Source organism: Staurois parvus, unplaced genomic scaffold, assembly GCF_062004578.1.
Source record: "Staurois parvus isolate SC_StPar_1 unplaced genomic scaffold, SC_StPar_1.0 ptg000071l, whole genome shotgun sequence".
Taxonomy (NCBI): domain Eukaryota; kingdom Metazoa; phylum Chordata; class Amphibia; order Anura; family Ranidae; genus Staurois; species Staurois parvus.
The window spans coordinates 1,461,805-1,482,028 of record NW_028317867.1 but is presented as its reverse complement, the minus strand read 5'-3'; the positions used below and the strand labels follow the sequence as shown (position 1 = coordinate 1,482,028).

Sequence of the window (20,224 nt, the reverse complement as noted above, 5' to 3'; positions counted from 1 at the left end):
CATTCCTTTGTTGATTTGGATGTATGCTTTGGGTCCTTGTCATGCTGAAAGATGAAGTTCCTCTTCATGTTCAGGTTTCTAGCAGAAGCTTGAAGGTTTTGTGCCAATATTGACTGGTAATTGGAACGGTTCATAATTCCCTCTACCTTGACTAAGGCCCCAGTTCCAGCTGAAGAATAACATCCCCAAAGCATGATGCTGCCACCACCATGCTTCACTGTAGGTATGGTGTTCTTTTGGTGATGTGCAGTGTTGTTTTTAAGCCAAACATATCTTTTTGGAATTATGGCCAAAAGGTTCAACTTTGGTTTCATCAGACCAAAACACATTTTCCCACATGCTTTTGGGAGACTTCAGATGTGATTTTGCAAAATTTAGCCGGGCTTGGATGTTTTTCTTTGGAAGAAAAAGCATCCATCTCGCCACTCTACCCCATAGCCCAGACATATGAAGAATACGGGAGATTGTTGTCACATGTACCACACAGCCAGTACTTGCCAGATATTCCTGCAGCTCCTTTAATATTGCTGTAGGCCTCTTGGCAGTTCTCACCAGTTTTCTTCTCGTCTTTTCATCAATTTTGGAGGGACGTCCAGTTCTTGGTAATGTCACTGTTGCACCATATTTTCTCCACTTGATGATGACTGTCTTCACTGTGTTCCATGGTATATCTAATGCCTTGGAAATTATTTTGCATCCTTCTCCTGATACCCTTTAACAATGAGATCCCTCTGATGCTTTGGAAGCTCTCTGCAGACCATGGCTTTTACTGTAGGACGGGACTAAGAAAATGTCAGGAAAGACCTACTAGAACAGCTGAACTTTATTTGGGGTTAATAAGAGGTACTTTAAATGATGGCAGGTGTGTACTGACTCCTATTTAACATGATTTTGAGTGTGATCATTTAATTCTGAACACAGCTACATCCCCAGTTATAAGAAGGTGTGGTTATGCAACCACATTTTATTTTTTTACATTTACTGCCCCCCCCCCCAAAGATTTCAGTTTGTTTTTCAATTGAGTTGTACAGTTTATAGGTTACATTAAAGGTGGAAAAAGTTCTGAAATGATTTATCTTTGACTCGTTTTCTTTACAACACAGAAACCTAACATTTTAACAGGGGTGTGTAAACTTTTTATATCCACTATATGTTTAGGTATATTAGAGCGACACAGTGTTATTGATCTATTATAGGCGCACGCAAATTTATGGGATTGTGTTTTGGATCAGCAGCTTATAATTTAATTGAGACTAGCACATATAGCAAAATTACACAAATATTTATTTTATACAGGGATTATAAATCTCCCTTACGTCCAAAATGAAAAACACATAAAACGTTTTCCTATAGTTCTACATTAAGGTTAGGTTCATACTGTAGTGGGCCTGTGCGTCGCGGTTCTGGTGAGCATGGCAGCAGACCAATTGTTTGAATGGGCTGCTGTGCTGCCGGAATTGCAGGGAAAAGGTTCATGCGCCATTTTTTTTAAATTGCAGCCTGCACGAGAACTGCAGTGCGGTTGCCAGTACTGCTGCAATTTCCAGTGCGCGCGGGTACCATGGCACCAGCACACATTCAGCTGGCTATTCTGTGCGGTTGCAGGAACAGGTGCGGTAATGCACCAGCAAAAACCTGCACAGATGTGAACCTAGCCTAAGGGTCCATTCAAACCAGCCACCTCTTTATAAAGTGGAGGCTGGTGTGCAGTCCGACACGTATCACCACTGTTTTGTTTTTTTTTTTAAATCAAACTTTATTAAAATGTCACACAGACATGATCAATTGGCTGCCTGTGATGTGAGGCATTGCCTTGTGCTGCGCTGATACAGAGTAGTGCATGCAGTGGTTTGATTCGGGCACACGAGAGAGAAGGCATTTTGCCTTGTCATGCGGTGGGACAGTGCTGGAATAACCAATCAGTGCAGTCTCACAGCATCTGGTGTGAATGAACCCTAAAATTCACCCGATACCGTGTTTGTAGCTGCTGATTTTTTACTATTTTTTTTTAAACCTGTAGTTCCGTAGTTTACGGCGGGTGTGTTTACTTCATGAGGTGGACTGAGCCTTTAAGCACTAAAAGATGAATGATGTCAAAGGACACATTAGTAGCCCTTATCCAGCCTCTGTGGGAAGTGCACTTAGTGCTCGGATATAAGGAGACCCCCACCCCGGGAACCTGACCTCTGACCCTCATATATATATATATATATATATATATATATACACACACACTTGCTGTGAGGTGACCAGGTGCCCCCTCCCCCGCACAAACCCGTACCCCCATACAGCCACTCTTCCTCATCATCCCCGCCGCCTCCTCCTCCTCCTTCGGTCACGGTGCTCGTGGCGGCGGCAGCTGTAGAGGAGGTGGTTGAGGAAGGAACAGCTGCAGCAGCACCGTTGCCGCTCATTTCCGCCGACACCACCATCCGCTCCAACACTTCTCCGCCGGCAGACATCTTTCCTCCAGGGGCTGAGAGACACAGCTATCGCGAGACCTGGCCAGCCTGTGACGGCCAGTGCCTGGTATTACCTTCCAGCGATTGGAGGACCCGAATTGCATCACATGACAGAGTAGTTACAACGCAGGCAGCCATGTTAGCTGAGGGCAAAGGAAACGGTTCCCGGGGAGCTATATGCGCATTGAAGGCAAACAACGTGTTGCCTTTCCTTACATGCTGGGAATCAAAGTACAAACATAAACAATATTTAGACAGCACTGGGTATCATAAATCATGTGTTTTCAATACAATGCTTGTTTTCGTGTTGTTTTATTGCTTTGTTGTGTTTAATTGCAATAGGAATAGCTTCCTGTCCTAATACAATGGGCATTCTGGGCTCCAGACTTTTATTTTAGGTACTTATATTACGTTGTCAATTTACGCAGCGCTTTACATTTATATTGTACATTCACATCAGTCCCTAACCCTCAAGAGGCCTACAATCTAAGGTCCCTAACTTACATCCAGACTTCAATGGCTATTATTATTATTATACAGGATTTATATAGCACCAACAGTTTGCACAGTACTTTACAATATAAGGGAGACAGTACAATTACAATACATTTCAGTACAGAAGGAATAGGAGGGCCCTGCTCACGGAGCTTACAATCTAAAGGAAGCGGGAGGTGATACAAAAGGTGATAGTTGCGGGGGATGATCTGATGGAGGTGGCTCAAGTACAGTTCTTAGGTGGTGGTGGGGTAGGCTTCCCAGAATAAGTGAGTTTTCAAAGATCACCTAAAGGCAGACAGGGTGGGGGCTGACCGGACATACTGGGGTAGGGAGTTTCAGAAGATGAGAGAGGATCTGGAGAAGTCCTGGAGGCGAGCGTGGGAAGAGGTGACGAGGGCGCTAGAGAGCAAGATGTCTTGCCCATAAATGCTTGAATCCAGCTTTTCTCAGCGTTTTTCAGGCATTTTTTTAGTCTGTAAGAACTGGTCTCCTGCCTCTAGTGGTTTAAATTGGGTAAAAAAATGCCTGAAGCTTGAATGCACATGTAAACACTTGAAATACGCTTCTAAACCGCTTGTATACGTGCACAGAAACGCTAAATTAAAAACGCTTCAATAATGACTCTGCTCAGGTGGGAATGCAGCCTGAGGACCAACCTCACACTAACCCCAATGGTAAGTCACTAAGCTCCGCCCACTGCCACCTGGTCACCATGGCAACCGTGTGACATCACAGGGTTCCAGAGGCTTCACGCTTCAGTCTTTCACAGACCTTCCCACTAGCAGCAGCACTTGGTTTGGCTCTGCGACTTTGTGCTTCAGCTTGTGGATATTCTCTGTGCTACCATGGTGAGATTTGAAATCTACAGGATTTTCATGAAGAAGGAGGAGGAGGAGAGGAGAGAAGGACAGAAGGAGAAGATGAAGAATGAAGATGGTCAGAAATGCTCGGATAAACTCAGAGCTTTTCTCGGGATGAAGAAGTCCCAGACACCCAGAAAGTCACTACAGGAGACAACAGCGTCTCCTAAGAATGATGTGATCTCCATAAAGGTAGGTACCTTTGTTTACTGCACACCAGCCATATATTTAGACCAAAATGTATTCTGATACACGACTTTGCTAAAACAAAATCCCAATACAGGTAAATTAATTAGTTTACATGAAATTTATAGCATTTACAAATGGTGGTATATATACTGGAATTTTTTTTTTATATACATAAATACCACTAATGGCGGCGATCAGCGACTCATAGTGGAACTGTGAGACTGCGGCGGGCATTCTGACACTGGGTGGGAACTGACTAACTGCCACTGACATCCCAATGACACTAATACAGTGATCAGTGCTAATAAAAAGCACTGACACTGTACTAATGACACTAGGCAGGAATGGGTTAACATCTGGGGCAATCAAAAGGTTAACTGTGTGTTGTTTTACATCATGTACTGTGTGTGTTTTAAAAGGGAAACATGCTGCTGTGTATTTCTCTGCTCTGCAGAGCTGTGCAGCCCCCTTTACTCTTAATACCCCTAATTACAATGTAGTGGAACCAATTGCCTTCAGATGTCACCTAATTAGTAAATAGTCCACCTGTGTGTAATTTAATCTCAGTATAAATACAGCTGTTCTGTGAAGCCCTTAGAGTTTTTTTTAGAGAACATTAGTGAACAAACAGCATCATGAAGGCCAAGGAACACACCAGACAGGTCAGGGATAAAGTTGCGGGGAGGTGTAAAGTAGGGTTAGGCTAAAAAAAAAATCCCAGAAAGGACTGCCCCTCTGAAAAACAGTTCATGCTCAGATTGCTTTTCAGAGGCATTTGACAGGAGGTGAAGAGGCACTATGTTGCCTCTGTAGGGCGTTGCAGCGGTGGCCCTGTTCTCCGGGGGGTATACTTATTGCCAGGGCCACAGTATGTCTACGACCTATGCAGGTAAAAAAAGAGCAGTTGGGGGTGGTAAAAACTTGGCTGAAACACATGGCTTTTACTATCCCCTAACCTCACGTTTGAACGAGCACTTGGTTCAGAGCTGTATGCTGCAGGTAGGGCACCCTATTCATTTCAGAAGCCCCTTACCCTTTTTTTTTTTTAAGGTCATGCTGCACGGCATCTGACAATGCGCGGGAGTTCTATTAAGAATTAATGGCACCCCTTCGCATCTGCTTAGGAGCAGGTGTGTGTACGTGTCAAGAACGTGTTCGTGTTCCCGACATGCAGTAATGTGAACCAAGGCTTAGACTGGGGTGCCTCAAGACTAAATATACTTTTCAAGGATGCGCTGCTCCAGACAACAGGCTCCACGCAACTTACCCTCCTGAGGATTTACCCCCCTTCCTGACCAGGCCATTTTTTGTGTTACGGCGCTGTGTTATTTTAACTGAAAATTGTGTGGTCATGCAATGCTGCATCCAAATGAAATTTACATCCTTTTTTCCCCACAAATGGAGCTTTCTTTTGGTGGTATTTGATCGCCTGTGCATTTTTAATGTTTTGCTCTATAAAAAAAAAAAGACCGACAATTTTGAGGAAAAAACATGTTTTGGAATTTTTGCTATTAAAATAGTCCAGTAAAAAAAATTTCAAAATCAAGTTTCGTCATAAATTTAGGCCAAAATGTATTCTGCTACATGTTATCTAAGAAAAAATCCCAAGTGTAAGTGTAAGTTAATTGGTTTACGTGAAAATTATAGAGTTTACAAATGGCGGTATAGATACTGGGATTTTTTTTTTCTACTAGCAATGGTGGCGATCAGCGACTTTTAGCGGGACTGCGGCGCACATTCTGACACTGGGGGGGAACTAATTTGGTGTCACCGACGCCCCAGTGACACCAATACAGTGATCAGTGCTAAAACTAAGCACTGACGCTGTACTAATGACACTGAGCAGGAAGGGGTTTACATGAGAGGTAATCAAAGGGTTAACTATATGTAGGGAGTGTTTTACTAGGGGGCAGGGGTGGGGCTTCACTTTAATAATAATACAGGATTTATATAGCGCCAACAGTTTGCTCAGCGCTTTACAATGTAAACTATATGTAGGGAGTGTTTTACTAGGGGGTGGGGCTTCACTTTAAGCACACTGATCAGCAATGTGTCTGAGCTGACAGGGAGGAAGTCTGTAAACAAAATAGTTTTCCTCCCCATCAGTGATGGTCGGTAATCACCGGGCGCTGGCGGGTACTTACCAGCCAGGACCCAGTGATTGACAGCCGCGGACACGAATGGCGGCGCGGATAGGACTCACGCGCCCCCTACCTGAAAATGCAAAATCACGTATATATACGTGATTTTGCACACCCGTGCCGCCCTGTAGCAGTATTTCTGCTATAGGGCGGTTGGGAAGCAGTTAATTAATGGCACCCCAGATTGCAAAATGCAGTGTGATTACAAGAATCAGATCTCATGGGTGTGAACAGCCATGCCATCCAATTCTGGTGCGGCAAAATGAAAAGGCTCTAATTGCACTGCAAAGAATTGCGTGTGATTTGAACAGGAATGTGGTGCGATTCCGGCCTGAATCACATGCGATTTCCCTTACTGCTATAATGTGAATCTACTCTTATAGTCTTGTGACTGTCACTTTTAAAGTGATTGTAAAGGCTGAAGGTTTTTTACCGTCATGCATTCTATGCAAAAAGGTAAACAAACCTGTGTGCTGCTCTCCCCACAGCACCCCCCATCCCCCACAGCTGTGTATTCAATAATACATCATGAACTACTTTGCATATATGCGGCTCTTCGGTGGGTGAGCTTTAACACTGAGCGGCTGCATACATACATGCCTATGTAAACACTTTGCTGTTTTGAGTGTGCTCCCAGGTACCAGAAAGCTCCCGATGGGGGAGCTTTCCGATCATGTGAACGCTGTGACTGCCAATCACAGCAGTCACATGATTGGAATGCCCTTTTCCGTCCCCCAGTATTTACAACCTCATAAAGGGCAAGGAGGCAGCGGCAGGAAGGGGTTAAATGTATTTCTTTAACCGCTAGCCTACAGGGCACTTATACCCCCTTCCTGCCCAGGCCAATTTCCAGCTTTCAGCGCTGTCGCACTTTGAATGACAATTGCGCAGTTATACAAAACTGTACCCATATGAAATTTTTATCATTTTTTTTGTGACAGATAGAACTTTCTTTTGGTGGTATGTAATCACCTCTGGATTTTTTATTTTTTCTTAAACTAAAAACCACTGAAAATTTTGGAAAAAAAAGTTTTTTCTTAGTTTTTATTATAAAATTTTGTAAATAAGTGATTTTTCTCCTTCACTGATATGCGCTAATGAGGCTGCAGTGGTGGGCACTGATAGGCTGCACTGATGGACATTGATAGGTGGCACTGATGGGCACTGATGAGGAGGCAGATTCTGCTCTCTCTTGGCTCTCGTCCTACCTATCACAACGCTCCTTCAGTGTTACCTATAACGCTACCACCTCCCCCTCGCTCCCCCTCTCTGTTGGGGTCCCTCAAGGCTCCGTCCTCAGGCCCCTTCTCTTCTCCATCTACACCTCCTCCCTTGGCCAACTCATACACTCTCACGGTTTCAACTACCAGCTCTATGCCGACGACACACAAATCTATCTCTCTACCCCTCGCCTCACCAGCTCTGTCTCCGCCCGAATCACAAACCTACGAAATGACATATCAGACTGGAAGTCGCTCCACTTCCTTAAACTGAACCTCTCCAAAACCCAGCTCCTAGTCTTCCCCCCAGCTTGCACACCACACCCCACTGACTTCTCCATCACGTCGAACAATGCCACTATCAGGCCCGCCCCACAGGCCAGAGTACTTGGTGTCATTCTGGACTCCAACCTATCCTTCCAGCCCCAAGTCCAATCACTAACAAACTCATGCAGACTCCACCTCCACAACATCGCCAAAATCCGCACGTTCCTAACCCTAGAAACCACTAAACAGCTCATCCACTCCCTCATCATATCACGACTCGATTATTGCAACTCCCTCCTCACTGGCCTGCCTCGCCACAGGCTATCCCCGTTTCAGTCGATCCTGAACACGAACATGGTGTATATACCAATAATTACATCACAATGCATATATTTTTACTCTTTCACTTTCTGTACATTCAAAAGACTTTCTAAACTGTGCAAAACATAGCCTTGAATACCAGCTACAGATAAGAATGCCAGCTACAGGCTGGAACACATTACTTCACAGGAAATAAGGGAGGGGGAAGTGAGCTGATAACTTTGCTTTTCAAACAGATGCTGTTAGAAATGTTAAAACTTATGGGGAACTCTACAATATTTGGGTGCTGCCACAGTATCTAAACCACACATTTTATTGTGCGTTTGGATGTAGTAAAGAAGTGTTAGAACCTCCTATTGGAGAGACTTTCCTTCACTTCTTGTACAGGAGACACAACAAGAAGAGGGGAGATATTTCGCCAAAATGAGGAAAACTGCATCCTGTTCTGGTGGCAACTGTAATGCAATATATCTCTCACCATATTGCCTTCAAGTTCTCTCTCAGTGACAAGGGTTGGCCTAGTGCTGTCACACATGCCATAATGAAAGAGTACTGCATGGCTTTGAAATATTGATCACATTCTGGTGTGATTTGATCAGGTAGTAAATATGAATTTACTATTAGAAGTTTGGTGCACTGGTGACATATTCTACTGATGTCAATGCCAGTTGCTGGTCTATTACAGCACAATGGTGGATTTGGTATAGTGTGCAACAGAAATATGAGTATTTATTGTCACATGGAGTAAGTCGCATGTGCCTCCATAAACGGGTATTTCCTTTTGCACCTGGAGCTGAATGGGATCAGTGGAGGAGAGGAAAGCTAAATACATGTTGGGAGGGGGATATTAAAACATATGGACAGTGTGGCACAAGCTTGCATTAAAGTATCTTTTATAGATTGTTGTTCTGAATATTGAAAACAATGCTGTTCAACTTTATTGATCAAAAAATACTAACAAATCTCTGCAATCCAAAACAGGTGAAATCAGCAACCAGTAACATTGAAAGACTCTTGGAAGATCCAGGGGAGAGCTGCAATAAGCTCCAGTCAAGGAAGCATTTGAAGAAAATGCGCAGCCCATTCTGGAGGAAGATTCAAAATCTTTTCAGGACACAGAAACAGAAAAAAGAAGAACCGGAGATCAAACAGCCTGAAAAATCTGCAGTTCTCAATGTCCAAGAAGATAAAGAACCAACAGACGAACATACATATAGACTAACACAGGGTGCAAAGAATGAGATCTGCATTAAGACACTTTGCATGACCCAGTGCAAAAAGAGATTCAGGTCCGAGGAAGACATTGGCTTCCTTTCTGAACCATTTCATAAGAAATGCAGGTCTGGAAAGATACACAAAACAACTGTAGAGAAGGTAGAAGACAAAGACCTTTTTGAAAAATCAACCACCGCAATCCCTGAACCGGAAATCGTGATTCGCGAAGATGGCGATAAGCTGGGTCCCAGACAGTCCTTCATTACCTGTATGTCAGACCCGGTTGAAATGAAGGCTGAAAACTTCAATTTCCATAGTGTCCTTGGAGAAGGGGGCTTTGCTAAGGTAATATTAGCAACAGATCATGTGCGAGGGAAAGAAGTGGCCATAAAAATATCAAAAAAGCCACTATTCAGATGTAAACACCTCATGGTTGAGCAGAGGGTCCTGCAGCTGTCACATGAATGCCCCTTCCTCATCCATGGCTATGGAGCATTCCAGACACACAAGTATGTATGTTATGTGATGGAGCTGGCCAGGCGTGGGACCCTGTTTGACCTCTTTTGTGAGATTGCATCCCTGAAGACTGAGGTGACAATGCATATTACTGCGGAATTAATCTGTGGTATCCAGTTTTTACATGGAAAAGGGATAATCCATAGAGACCTGAAACTCGAAAATGTTTTATTCCTCAGTGATGGCCATGTCAAAATCGCAGATTTTGGAATTGCTGTGGAAAATGTTTTTGGAAGAGAGAAAAAGTACGGAAGAATTGGGACATTGGGATATATGGCCCCTGAGGTCCTAAGAGGCCGGCCCTACAATGAGGGCGCAGATTGGTTTTCATTAGGTGTGATGGTATACGAATTGCTCACCCTATGTAGTCCCTTTGAGGGAAATGCAATGAAAACAATAATCAGTACCCTTAACACAGAGCCATGTTACAAGGCTCTTGACCAAGTAAAGGCCGATTTTTTGAAGGGGCTGTTGTGTAAAGACCCATCTCAGCGATTAGGAGTCCATGGAGATATAAGGGGGCACCCATTTTTTGAGCGCATTCAGTGGAGGGAACTGGAGGCTGGCCATGTTCCCCTCCCCCTAGCACTCCAGAAACTACCAAGAGACACCATCAATAACCATTTGCATGAAAGGATAGATGTAGCTCTTGGCACAGCCCAACAGAAATGTCTCTTTAAAAGGAAAGATCTGAGGTTTAAGGAATTTGGCTTTGTTTCTCCAGCCTGGGCTGCTGATTACTACATCCCCTCCCTTGTAGAAGAGTGATCATCTACAAATTCTCATGCACAATATTAGGTCAACGCTACAATCAAAAAAACTATCTTAGGCCCCATTTACAAAGCCATATAGGGCCATACACCACCCAGATCAGAGTATTTATGGGACAGGTATGGCCTGCTGTTTGTAATCAGTTGTGGCTACTCAGCCTGTCACAGGAAGGTGTCAGGGTCCTGTCCACAGCAGGAGTTCTGGCATTTCTGCCAATACTCTACATGTCCGCAGAAGGAAAGCCTCAGTCTGGTGCCAGACGGCCTTTATAAGGAGACTCATCACTCATCTGTTCTGTTCCCCACCCGGTACCTGACCTTGGCTCGAACTGACAAACCAGCAAACATCCAAATCCCGGAAGGCTTGCATACCACGCACAGGCGCCTCCAGTCTGCAAACCTATCCCCGTGCACCAGCTGTGCTCCTGAGTGGACCACGAACCAGCACTCCTACAGGCGACCTGTGCAACTTTGGGCCTGACTCCTGCTGTCCTACTCTCAGGGGAGTCCGGAACTTAGCCGCAAGGGAAGCCCTGTCTCCATTGGCCTCCATCACCAGGTACGTGATAAAGGGGGCAGTAGGACAGGAGGAGGGCAGTGTCACAAGAGGGGGCTGGAGGGCAGGGGGAAGTGTCAGCAGCTGATTCTCTTTTATGTAAAAGCAATTCTAGCCGCTAATTAGCAATGGATTGCTTTTACTGCAGGCGGAAGGAGGCCCTCCCCCCCCACTGCCGCAACCTTCTGGTGCTTCTCCGGGCTGTCCCATCCCGGCTGGGAACCTGGCCCTGAAGCCAGCATCTGGAACATCCCCGATCATCTCTATGGTATAGGAAATGTACATGTATGTCGCCAGTTCGGAAGCTTATACTAGGATCATCTCTATGGTATAGAAAACTGGAAGCAACAAGGGTTTTGTCACTTCCGGTATCACCAGATGCCAACAAAGCCATTTTTGACTTGGGAAAGCATCTGATCACACCGATCTTGGTGTGAGCAGATGCTATTAAAGAGTAGAGAAGAGATCTAGGGTTTAATAGTCCCCAGATCTCTTCATAAAGAGGACCTATTACTGCTTGCTTACATTCCTTGTGATAACAATAAATGTGATCAAACAAATTAAAGAGACAGTGTAAATTAATAAAATACAAATAAAATAAATAATATATATATTTTTTTAAAGCACCCCTGTCCCGCAGTGCTGGTACACAAAGGCGAAAACAATGCTGCATCAGTCCCCCGCCCCCTCTAAGACTGAGAATGGAGTGATCAAAGACCACTGATTGCTAAGTTCTCGGTCTTCAGTTCGCATATAGGCTCTGTGCTCTGCCCCTCCAGCATTCACAGGAGTGCCGGGCTGTGCAGGGAGCAGGAGTAAAAAAGGGGATTGGAGTCAGACATAATGGTTGGAGGGGTGGGGGTCAGGTGTGGTGGTTAGAGGGGTGGGTGGGGCTGGGGCTTGGGTGTCGTGGTTAGGGGAGGGGTTACATTAATAAAGGCCGAATTTCCTAACAACCTTCAGAAGAAGGATCTGTGGACTGGAGCCAGGGTGAGAAGGGACTAGTGAATGGGATCTGGTGTCATCTGGGACACAACCAGAGTGAGAATAAGTCTTGGTGAGTGGAGAACAGATGCTGAATTCCACTGGGGGTTAGTCAGGTAATGACTGTGCTGTCACAGTGAGATCTGAGGCAGAGGGGACTTACTATTATTCACTGGGGGAAACGTTCTACCACTAATGAATGTCAGAGGTTCTGTTCCTTTCTTTTTTGGGCACTTCTGGAAAGGTGCTGGATGACATTATTCACATAAACATTTGATATAAGGAGCAATATCAGTGAGAGGAGCCTTCTGTCTGCTACTCTGATTTGTGGTCTTGGCTTAAACAAAGATGCTACAAGAATTTTTTTTAATGAAATGATTGTTCTAATATTGCACATGATAATTTGTGAGAGTAATCGCTCGGTGGAGAGTGTGAGTGAGGTGCTTTACTGAACAGATTTTGGATCACTGTCCACACTGACATTATTATTATTATTATTATTATACAGGATTTATATAGCGCCAATGTTTGCTCAGTACTTTACAATATAAAAGGAGACAATACAGCAACAATACAGTTTAATACAAGAGGGTTAGGAGGGCCCTGCTCCTTGGAGCTTACAATCTAAGATGGAGGGGCTGGTGGTACAAAAGGTAATGGGGGATGGACTAGTAGGAAGAATAGAAGATTCAGTTGTTAGCTGAAGACAGGATAGGCTTCCCTGAAGAGATAGGTTTTCAGAGATCGCCTAAAAGTGGGCAGAGTAGGCGATAGTCTGATAGATTGGGGTAGAGAGTTCCAGAGGATGTGGAAAGCTCTGCAGAAGTCCTGGAGATGAGCATGGGAGGAGGAGACAAGGGCAAGAGCAGGAGGTCGTGGGAGAAGAGGAGAGGACGGTTTGGGTGATATTTGGAGACAAGATTGGTGATGTAATTTGGGAAAGAGTTATAAATGGTTTTATATGTTATTGTTAATGTTTTGAATTTTATTCATTGGGCAATGGTAAGCCAGTGGAGGGATTGGCAGAGAGGGATGGCAGATCTGGAACGGTTGGTAAGGTGGATGAGTCTGGCAACAGCATTCATGATAGACTGAAGAGGGGATAGCCTGCGATTAGGTGGGCCAATGAGGAGGGAGTTACCAGAGAGATAACCAGGGAGTGAATAAGTTGCTTAGTAGTTTCAGAGGTTAAGAACGGGTGTATCTTGGACATGTTGCAGAGGTGAAGTCTACAAGATTTGGACAGTGATTGGATTTGGGGCTAAAAGGACAAATGGGAGTCTAGGACTACACCTAGTACCCTCGCATGAGGGGAGGGACTGATGGTTGCATTATTGATCTTGATGGAGAAGTCAGGGGAGGGGGCACGGGACGGAGGGAATAGTATGAGCTCCGTTTTATAAAGATTTAGTTTGAGGAAATGGAGTGACATCCATGCAGATATGTCACTTAGTAGGTTAGTAATGTGAGAGGAGACTGAAGGGGTGAGGTGAGGAGTAGAAAGATAGATTTGTGTGTCATCAACATAGAGATGGTACTTAAAGCCATGGGAGTTTATCAAATGGAGGTGTAGATGGAGAAGAGAAGGGGTCCAAAGACAGAACCTTGAGTGACCCCTACAGAAAGAAGAAGTAGAGAGGAGGAGACAAACTTATAGGTAACGCTGAAGGAGCGTTGAGATAGGTAGGAGGAGAACAGAGTCTCGGAGGCCAAGAGAGTGGAGTTTTTTTGAGGAGGAGGGGATGGTCAACCGTATCAAAAGCCGCAGAGAGGTCAAGTAGTAAGAGTATGGAGTAATGGCCATTGGTTTTAGCAGTTAGCAAATCATTAGTGAGTTTTAGTAGGACAGTTTCAGTGGAGTGTAGTGAGCGAAAGCCAGACTGTAAAGGGTCAAGAAGGTCGTTGTCAGAGAGGCAGAAGCTCAGGCGATTATAGACTAAGCGTTCTAAGAGTTTAGAGGTAAACGGGAACAGGGAGATGGGTCTTAAGTTGATCAGGTTGATGGGGTCCAGCGAGGGCTTTTTAAGTATGTTAGTGATGTGTGCATGCTTTAGAGGGGTGAGGAAGGTACCATTAGAGAGGGAGAGATTGAAGATGTGAGGGAGGGAGTGTAGGATAGAAGAAGAGGGTGACCATAGTAGTTGTGAGGGGACAGGATCCAGGGGGCAGGTGGTAAGACAGGCTTCTGAGAAACTGTAGTGACCTCTTCAGTAGTAGCAAGGCCAAAAGAGGTTAGTGTTGAGGGAGGTTTAGTATAAGGTATGATAAGTGCAATAGATAACTGGAAAAAAAGGCGCTGTGGAAAATGCTCTCAGACAAGCACCTTAGTGGAGGTGCATCTTTATTGGGTGAGATAAAGTAGCAAGTATAATAAAATTAACCAGCCTGAAGTGGACAGTGTGACTCCAATGGACGGCCCGTCTGCTCTGAGGGGAGCTGAGATCAAAGAATGCTCCTGTCGGCTTCAAATCACGTGGTGTCAGCGTACCAGCGTCCTGGGTGGTGTCACCATGGCAAACGAAGGCAGTGTCCGGCGTTGGCTTCAGCTGGGAGCATATGTGGGGTTACCAAGACGACATGTTTCACGCAGTTGCGCTTTGTCAAGACCAATAATGGCATAGAATTAATTGAAGGGCCAATAATCTATCGCAAATCTCAATTTAAGATCCCAAACTAGTCGTAATTTAAAAAGAATACGATAGTAACAAACAACCAGATAATATAAGGTAATAAAACCTATAAACGGATATATTAAAAGGATATTAAAATCTAAAATCTAACTATATATATATATATATATATAATACCATAATAGTAACGTCAAATACATATGCGATGCGATTAGACAGATATAGTAAGATATTATAAGGTTAAAACAACCTATAAACGGATATTATAAACGGATATTAAATCCATCTACATATCTATTAGTATTACCGAATACATAGGTGGACCAATAATATATAGCACCCCCAATCTAGGCTAAACATAGCTATAGCTAAAAACAAATATAATAAACAGCCAGATAATGGTGATATCGAATACATAGGAGGACCAATTTAATTTATAGCAAACCCCAATCTAACATATTAAGCTAGTCATAGATAGAGAAAAAAGTCGAATATAATCAACAGCCAGATGATCTATGGTAGTGAAAAACTATAAACGGATATTGTAAACGGATATTAATCCATCTACTTATCTAATACCAAATTAATTCTAACAAAGAATGTATCATTCAACTATAGTACAGAAAAAAAACATTCAAAAATTAGTCAGAAAACAGATTAAATCGATGTCAATATTCAAACCGTTTGGTTTTAAGGAGTTTAATTCATATATCCAGAATGTTTCCCTTCTGGAGATCTCATTAATCATATTGGTACCTCTCCAACATCTTTTGACCTTATCTATTCCATAGAAAGTCAACAGACTAAGATCACTGTTATGTTTAAATTTAAAGTGCCCGGAAACACTATGTTTATCATAGCCCTTTTTTATATTATTTAAATGTTCACCTATTCTGGTTCTCAATAATCTCCCTGTCCTTCCTACATACTGAAAATGACATGGGCATTCTAACACGTATACCACGTGTGAAGAATTGCAGGAAATCAATGAATCTATCTTGTAATCTTTATTCGTGGATGCTGAATGAAAGTGTTTTCTCTTTATTTTCGAATCTCTTTTAACTATTTTACATGCCTTACATTTATTGCAATGAAAAAAGCCTTGTAGGTTGGGGAAAAGGTTAATCTCTTTGGGCGGATCTATGACATTATGTGCTATTATAGTACGCAACGATCAATTCTTCCTATAGATAAACTTAGGTCTTGAAGGGATAACTTGTTTGAGGGTCTCATCTTTCAACAAAATTGGCCAGTATTTTTTAAAAATAGCTTCAATATTTAGATATTGGTTATTATAATCAGTAATGAAAGCTGTATTATCCATATTCCTTTTTTCTTTCCTATTTATTAAAAGAGAATCTCTATCTTTTTGATTAATCAGTTCCCTTTCCAATTCCAAAAAAAGGCCTATCGTAACCCTTTTCTAAGAATCTATTGATCAAAACGTCAATCTGATCCATAAAATCAGTATGTGTGCTACAATTTCTTTTGATCCTCGTGAATTGGCTTCTCGGAGTGGAAAAGAACCACCTGGGATGATGCCCACTAGACTTTGGGTTGTAGCTATTCTTGTCTACATTCTTAAAAAAGGTTTTGGTAAAGATAAGTTCATTGTGTTTATATAGTGTTAAATCTAAAAAATTCACTGTTTCAGGATCACTAAAAACGGTAAACTTCAATCCATAAACATTATCATTTATACACTTTGTAAATCTGTCAAGATCTGTTTCTGAACCTTTCCAAATCATTATAATATCATCAATATATCGCCTATACATTAACATTTCTGGCCATTTATCAAAAATGCATTCCTCTTCCCATTTGTCTAAGACCAAATTGGCCATACTGGGAGCATACTTGGCCCCCATTACAACACCTCTGCATTGTTGAAAGAAGGTATTCTTATACCAAAAGAAATTGTTTGACATAGCAAATTCTAATATCTCTGTAATAAAACTTCTCTGGACCTTTTTAAGTTTAGATTTGTGTTTTAATGCCCACTTAACCGCTTTAATACCATCCTTCTGATTGATGCTGGCGTATAAAGATTCTACATCAATAGTAACCAATATACAATTAGCGATATCTCCTACTGATTTTAAAATATTAATAAGTTCACCACTATCTCTTAGAAAAGATTGGTTGGCCCTAACTATAGTCTGTAGAAAAAAATCTACATATTCACCAATGCGGGAAAAAATGGAATTGATCCCGCTGACAATGGGCCTTCCGGGAGGATTTAATTTGTCTTTATGTACCTTGGGTAGATAATAAATGGTTGGAATTCTGGGATGTTTTTTATACAAATATCTAGCCTCTTTTTCATTTAAGACACCCAAATCCTTTCCTTTTTTAATCAGTTGTTTTAAATGGCATTTCAATTTTCTTGTTGGATTAGATGTCAATATTTTGTAGGCGTCTTTAACATTCAAAAGCCTATCCATTTCTCTTTCATAGTCGATCTTATTCAAAATGAAAATACTACCTCCTTTATCTTCACTTCTAATAATGATATTTTTTCTATTTTCTAAATCTTTAATCCCTTGTGTGATGTCCTTGGGGGTATAATCTTTCTTTTTGACAATGTTTTTAATATCGGCTTCCACCGTTCTTTTAAAGACATCCAAAAATTCATTACCAACATTATTCGGATTGAAAGTGGAAGAGTTTTTAAGCGAACTATGTTCATAAATACTTGGCGGTTTTCGCGGTTCGGGGGGGCGCACACACGCCCCCGCTAACTCACAGGTGTCCCGATTCGATCCCCGAGAGATCAACCATTTGATTTTGGCCAGTGATGTCCGGCCTAAGTCGGATGATCGATCCCTGACCTATCCTGTCCTGTGTTGACAGTTACACAGGATAGGAAATGATGTTAATCTTCTCTGCCTGGGCACATTCAGTCCCAGAGAGAGAAGAAAGAACACCAACTATGGTTACAAGCACTACACAAATCCAGTTAGAACACACTAGGACACATTTAACCCCTTGATTGCCCCCCCCAGTTAACCCCTTCACTGCCCTTTCACCAGTGTCATTATTTACAGTGTAAAGATATTTTGCTGATCACTGTATTAGTGTCGCTGGCGACTTCAGATAGTGTTAGCGTCAGCGCCCCTCCCAGGCAGCGTCACATTGCCCGTTAGTACACCAATAATCACATTTAATCCCTTGATTGCCAGGAACACACTCACTTTCACAATAAACCTCCATTGCTAATATAGTGTCTGAACAGATAAATATCTTTGACCAGATCAGAACTATACCAGCGTTCACATTAGTATAGTGTCCCCAAAAACGCAGTGTTAGCGGGATCAGTCCCAGCACCTGCGTTTAGTCCCTACATTTACCCCCCACTGCTGCTCCAGGAAGTGCAGTGTCAGTAGATCACTGTCACTTGGTACATTGCACACAAAACTGGTGTTCACAGAATCAGGCTTGATCTCTGTTAGCAGTTGTCAGTAAATTTTTTGTAGCAGTTGAAGCAGTCCCTGACAGCCAGGCGCTCTTTTTCCCGTGAGTCACACTAGGTACCTATAAATTTAGTGGCCAAAATGTCCAATGAAAGGTACACTAGTGAAGAGGCCTACAGGATTCTGAGCATGTCAGGTGGATGCCCAGACTACATGGGGATCAGTGGCAAGATAGTTTGGGACTTGGTGTCATCCTTTTTCCCTATGGGGTACCACTTATACGTGGACAATTTTTATCCAAGCATGCCACTATTTAGACATTTGTACAATCTGGAATTGGCGCATTCCCCCAACGGCTTGTAAATACCCGTCTTAGAAAAGGGGAATTGCTTGCAGTGAAGTAGAAGGACAAACGGGATGTTTATTTATTTCAATTGACTCTATATAACGCTTTTGTGCTTTACAAAGCAACTGGATGAAGTGGATCCTTCCTAAAATTCCAGGAAGAGATCATCACGGCCCTTTTGTATCCAGAAGGTGCTGTGGCCCAAACCCCCAACCCAGTTGCAGTTAGCCGGTTGCATGAGAGGCATTTTCCTGATGCCATTCCTGGTACCCTAACACAAAAGGCACCCCAAAGAAGATGTTGTGTTTGTAGCAGACATGGAATTAGGTGTGACACCCGCTTTTTTTGTTCCCCCTGTCCTGACTAACCTGGTCTCTGCCTCAAGGACTGCTTCCATCGCTTCCACACACTAGTGGAGTATTAGTATAGGGTACAGCACGGCACAGTTCAGGGCACATATTTACACAGGGTCTCAAAAGATGTTAGGTAGTCAAGAAAAAAAAATAAAAAGTACAAATTCCAAAAAAAAACAAAAATAGTTATAGTTTTTCTTGTTGTCATTGTTGTTACTGTTCTACTTTTACTGTTTTATTGTCACTGTTTTATTATTAACCATTGCTGTTGTCTTTGCAGGAATGCTTTCAGCTGCAGCGCCAACCCGTTTATTATGACAGCAACAGGAACTTGCTCTCAGAATATATATAAGTGTGGGCAGCGCTGTTGGATGAGATTTTTCATCCGCAGTTAAAAAACAGCATATATGCCAAAGCATGGGGGCCTGGGGTGGCCAGTGGGTGGATGGCCCCTATTCTTCGGCATATATATTTTATAATATTTGTTGGCACATTTCATGTGTGTCCACCATTAGAAGTGGGTGGATGCAGGGAGGTATATTCTGATGGTGGGCATACCACACACTTTTTCTCACAGAGATTTCCTCTCTGTTTTTCATTCAGCCCACAGGCTGCATAAAAAAAAAGAAAATAGAGTATACATCCAACAAGGACCAGCGACGTACTAAGGGGCGTATTTGCCACGAGACAAACAAGGCGTTTGCCTAGGGCGGCACTTTTCAAGAGGCGGTGCGGTGGTGGCACCGCCCCCCCCCCCCTTTCCCCACGAAAGGGACACGTCCATAGGAAAGGGACAGTAGCTTCTGTGTCTTACCTGTGTCCGTGACTCCGTGCCCACTTCGATCCGGTCCACAAGGCGCTGCTAGAGGAGTGGTGCAGAGGGTGTCCGTCCGGTGTCTTCATCTTTCTGGATCTTGATCACGATGTGAGCCGGATGACAAGCCACCCCTCTCAGCTGGCCACACCCCCGGGATCACTGGGCAGCCTATGGAAGCCTGTCCCTCTCTCTGCAAGCTCCGAGTTGACACTCCACGAGGTGAGATCTTGCATGGTGCACCAGGCCTATGTAGACTGACAGTTGTTTTGTATTTCTTCCATTTGCAAATGATTGCACCAACTGTTGCCACCTTCTCACCAAGCTGCTTGGTGATAGTTTGGTAGCCCAGTCCAGCCTTGTGTATGTCTACTATCTTGTCCCTGACATCCCTGGACAGGTCTTTGCCATGGTGGAGAGTTTGGAATCTAATTGATTGCTCCTGTGGACAGGTGACTTTTATACAGGTAACCAAATGAGAATAGCAGCACTCCCTTTATAAGACTGCTTCTAATCTCAGCTTGTTACCTGTATGAGACACCTGGTAGCCAGAAAACCTGCTGAATGATAGGGGATCAAATACTTATTTCCTTCACTGTACCTATTTGTTGCTGCAGTATGTGTTGAATTTACAGGCTTTTATACTCCAGAGCTGTGACAATTCTCCTT

General features: G+C 43.2%; 2 protein-coding genes across 4 annotated transcripts in view; one reads left to right on the top strand and one right to left on the bottom strand.

The window, feature by feature from the left end:
• The window catches only part of FIP1L1 (factor interacting with PAPOLA and CPSF1), a 104,672-nt gene extending 102,183 nt beyond the window's left edge, over positions 1 to 2,489 (bottom strand). For 2 of the 3 annotated variants that reach the window (XM_089669247.1, XM_089669249.1), the window contains exon 1: positions 2,282 to 2,489. In XM_089669247.1, the coding sequence (XP_089525373.1) occupies positions 2,282 to 2,462 (181 nt within the window). In that variant the 5' untranslated portion in view covers positions 2,463 to 2,489. The remainder of the gene's footprint in view (positions 1 to 2,281) is intronic. The other variant, XM_089669248.1, reaches the window with a different exon arrangement.
• Positions 2,490 to 8,882: 6,393 nt separating this feature from the next.
• Positions 8,883 to 10,457, top strand: LOC149469395 (protein kinase C delta type-like). The gene has a single exon (XM_089669319.1). The coding sequence runs from the start codon at positions 8,883 to 8,885 to the stop codon at positions 10,455 to 10,457; it is 1,575 nt and encodes a 524-aa protein (XP_089525445.1).
• Positions 10,458 to 20,224: the final 9,767 nt, after the last annotated feature.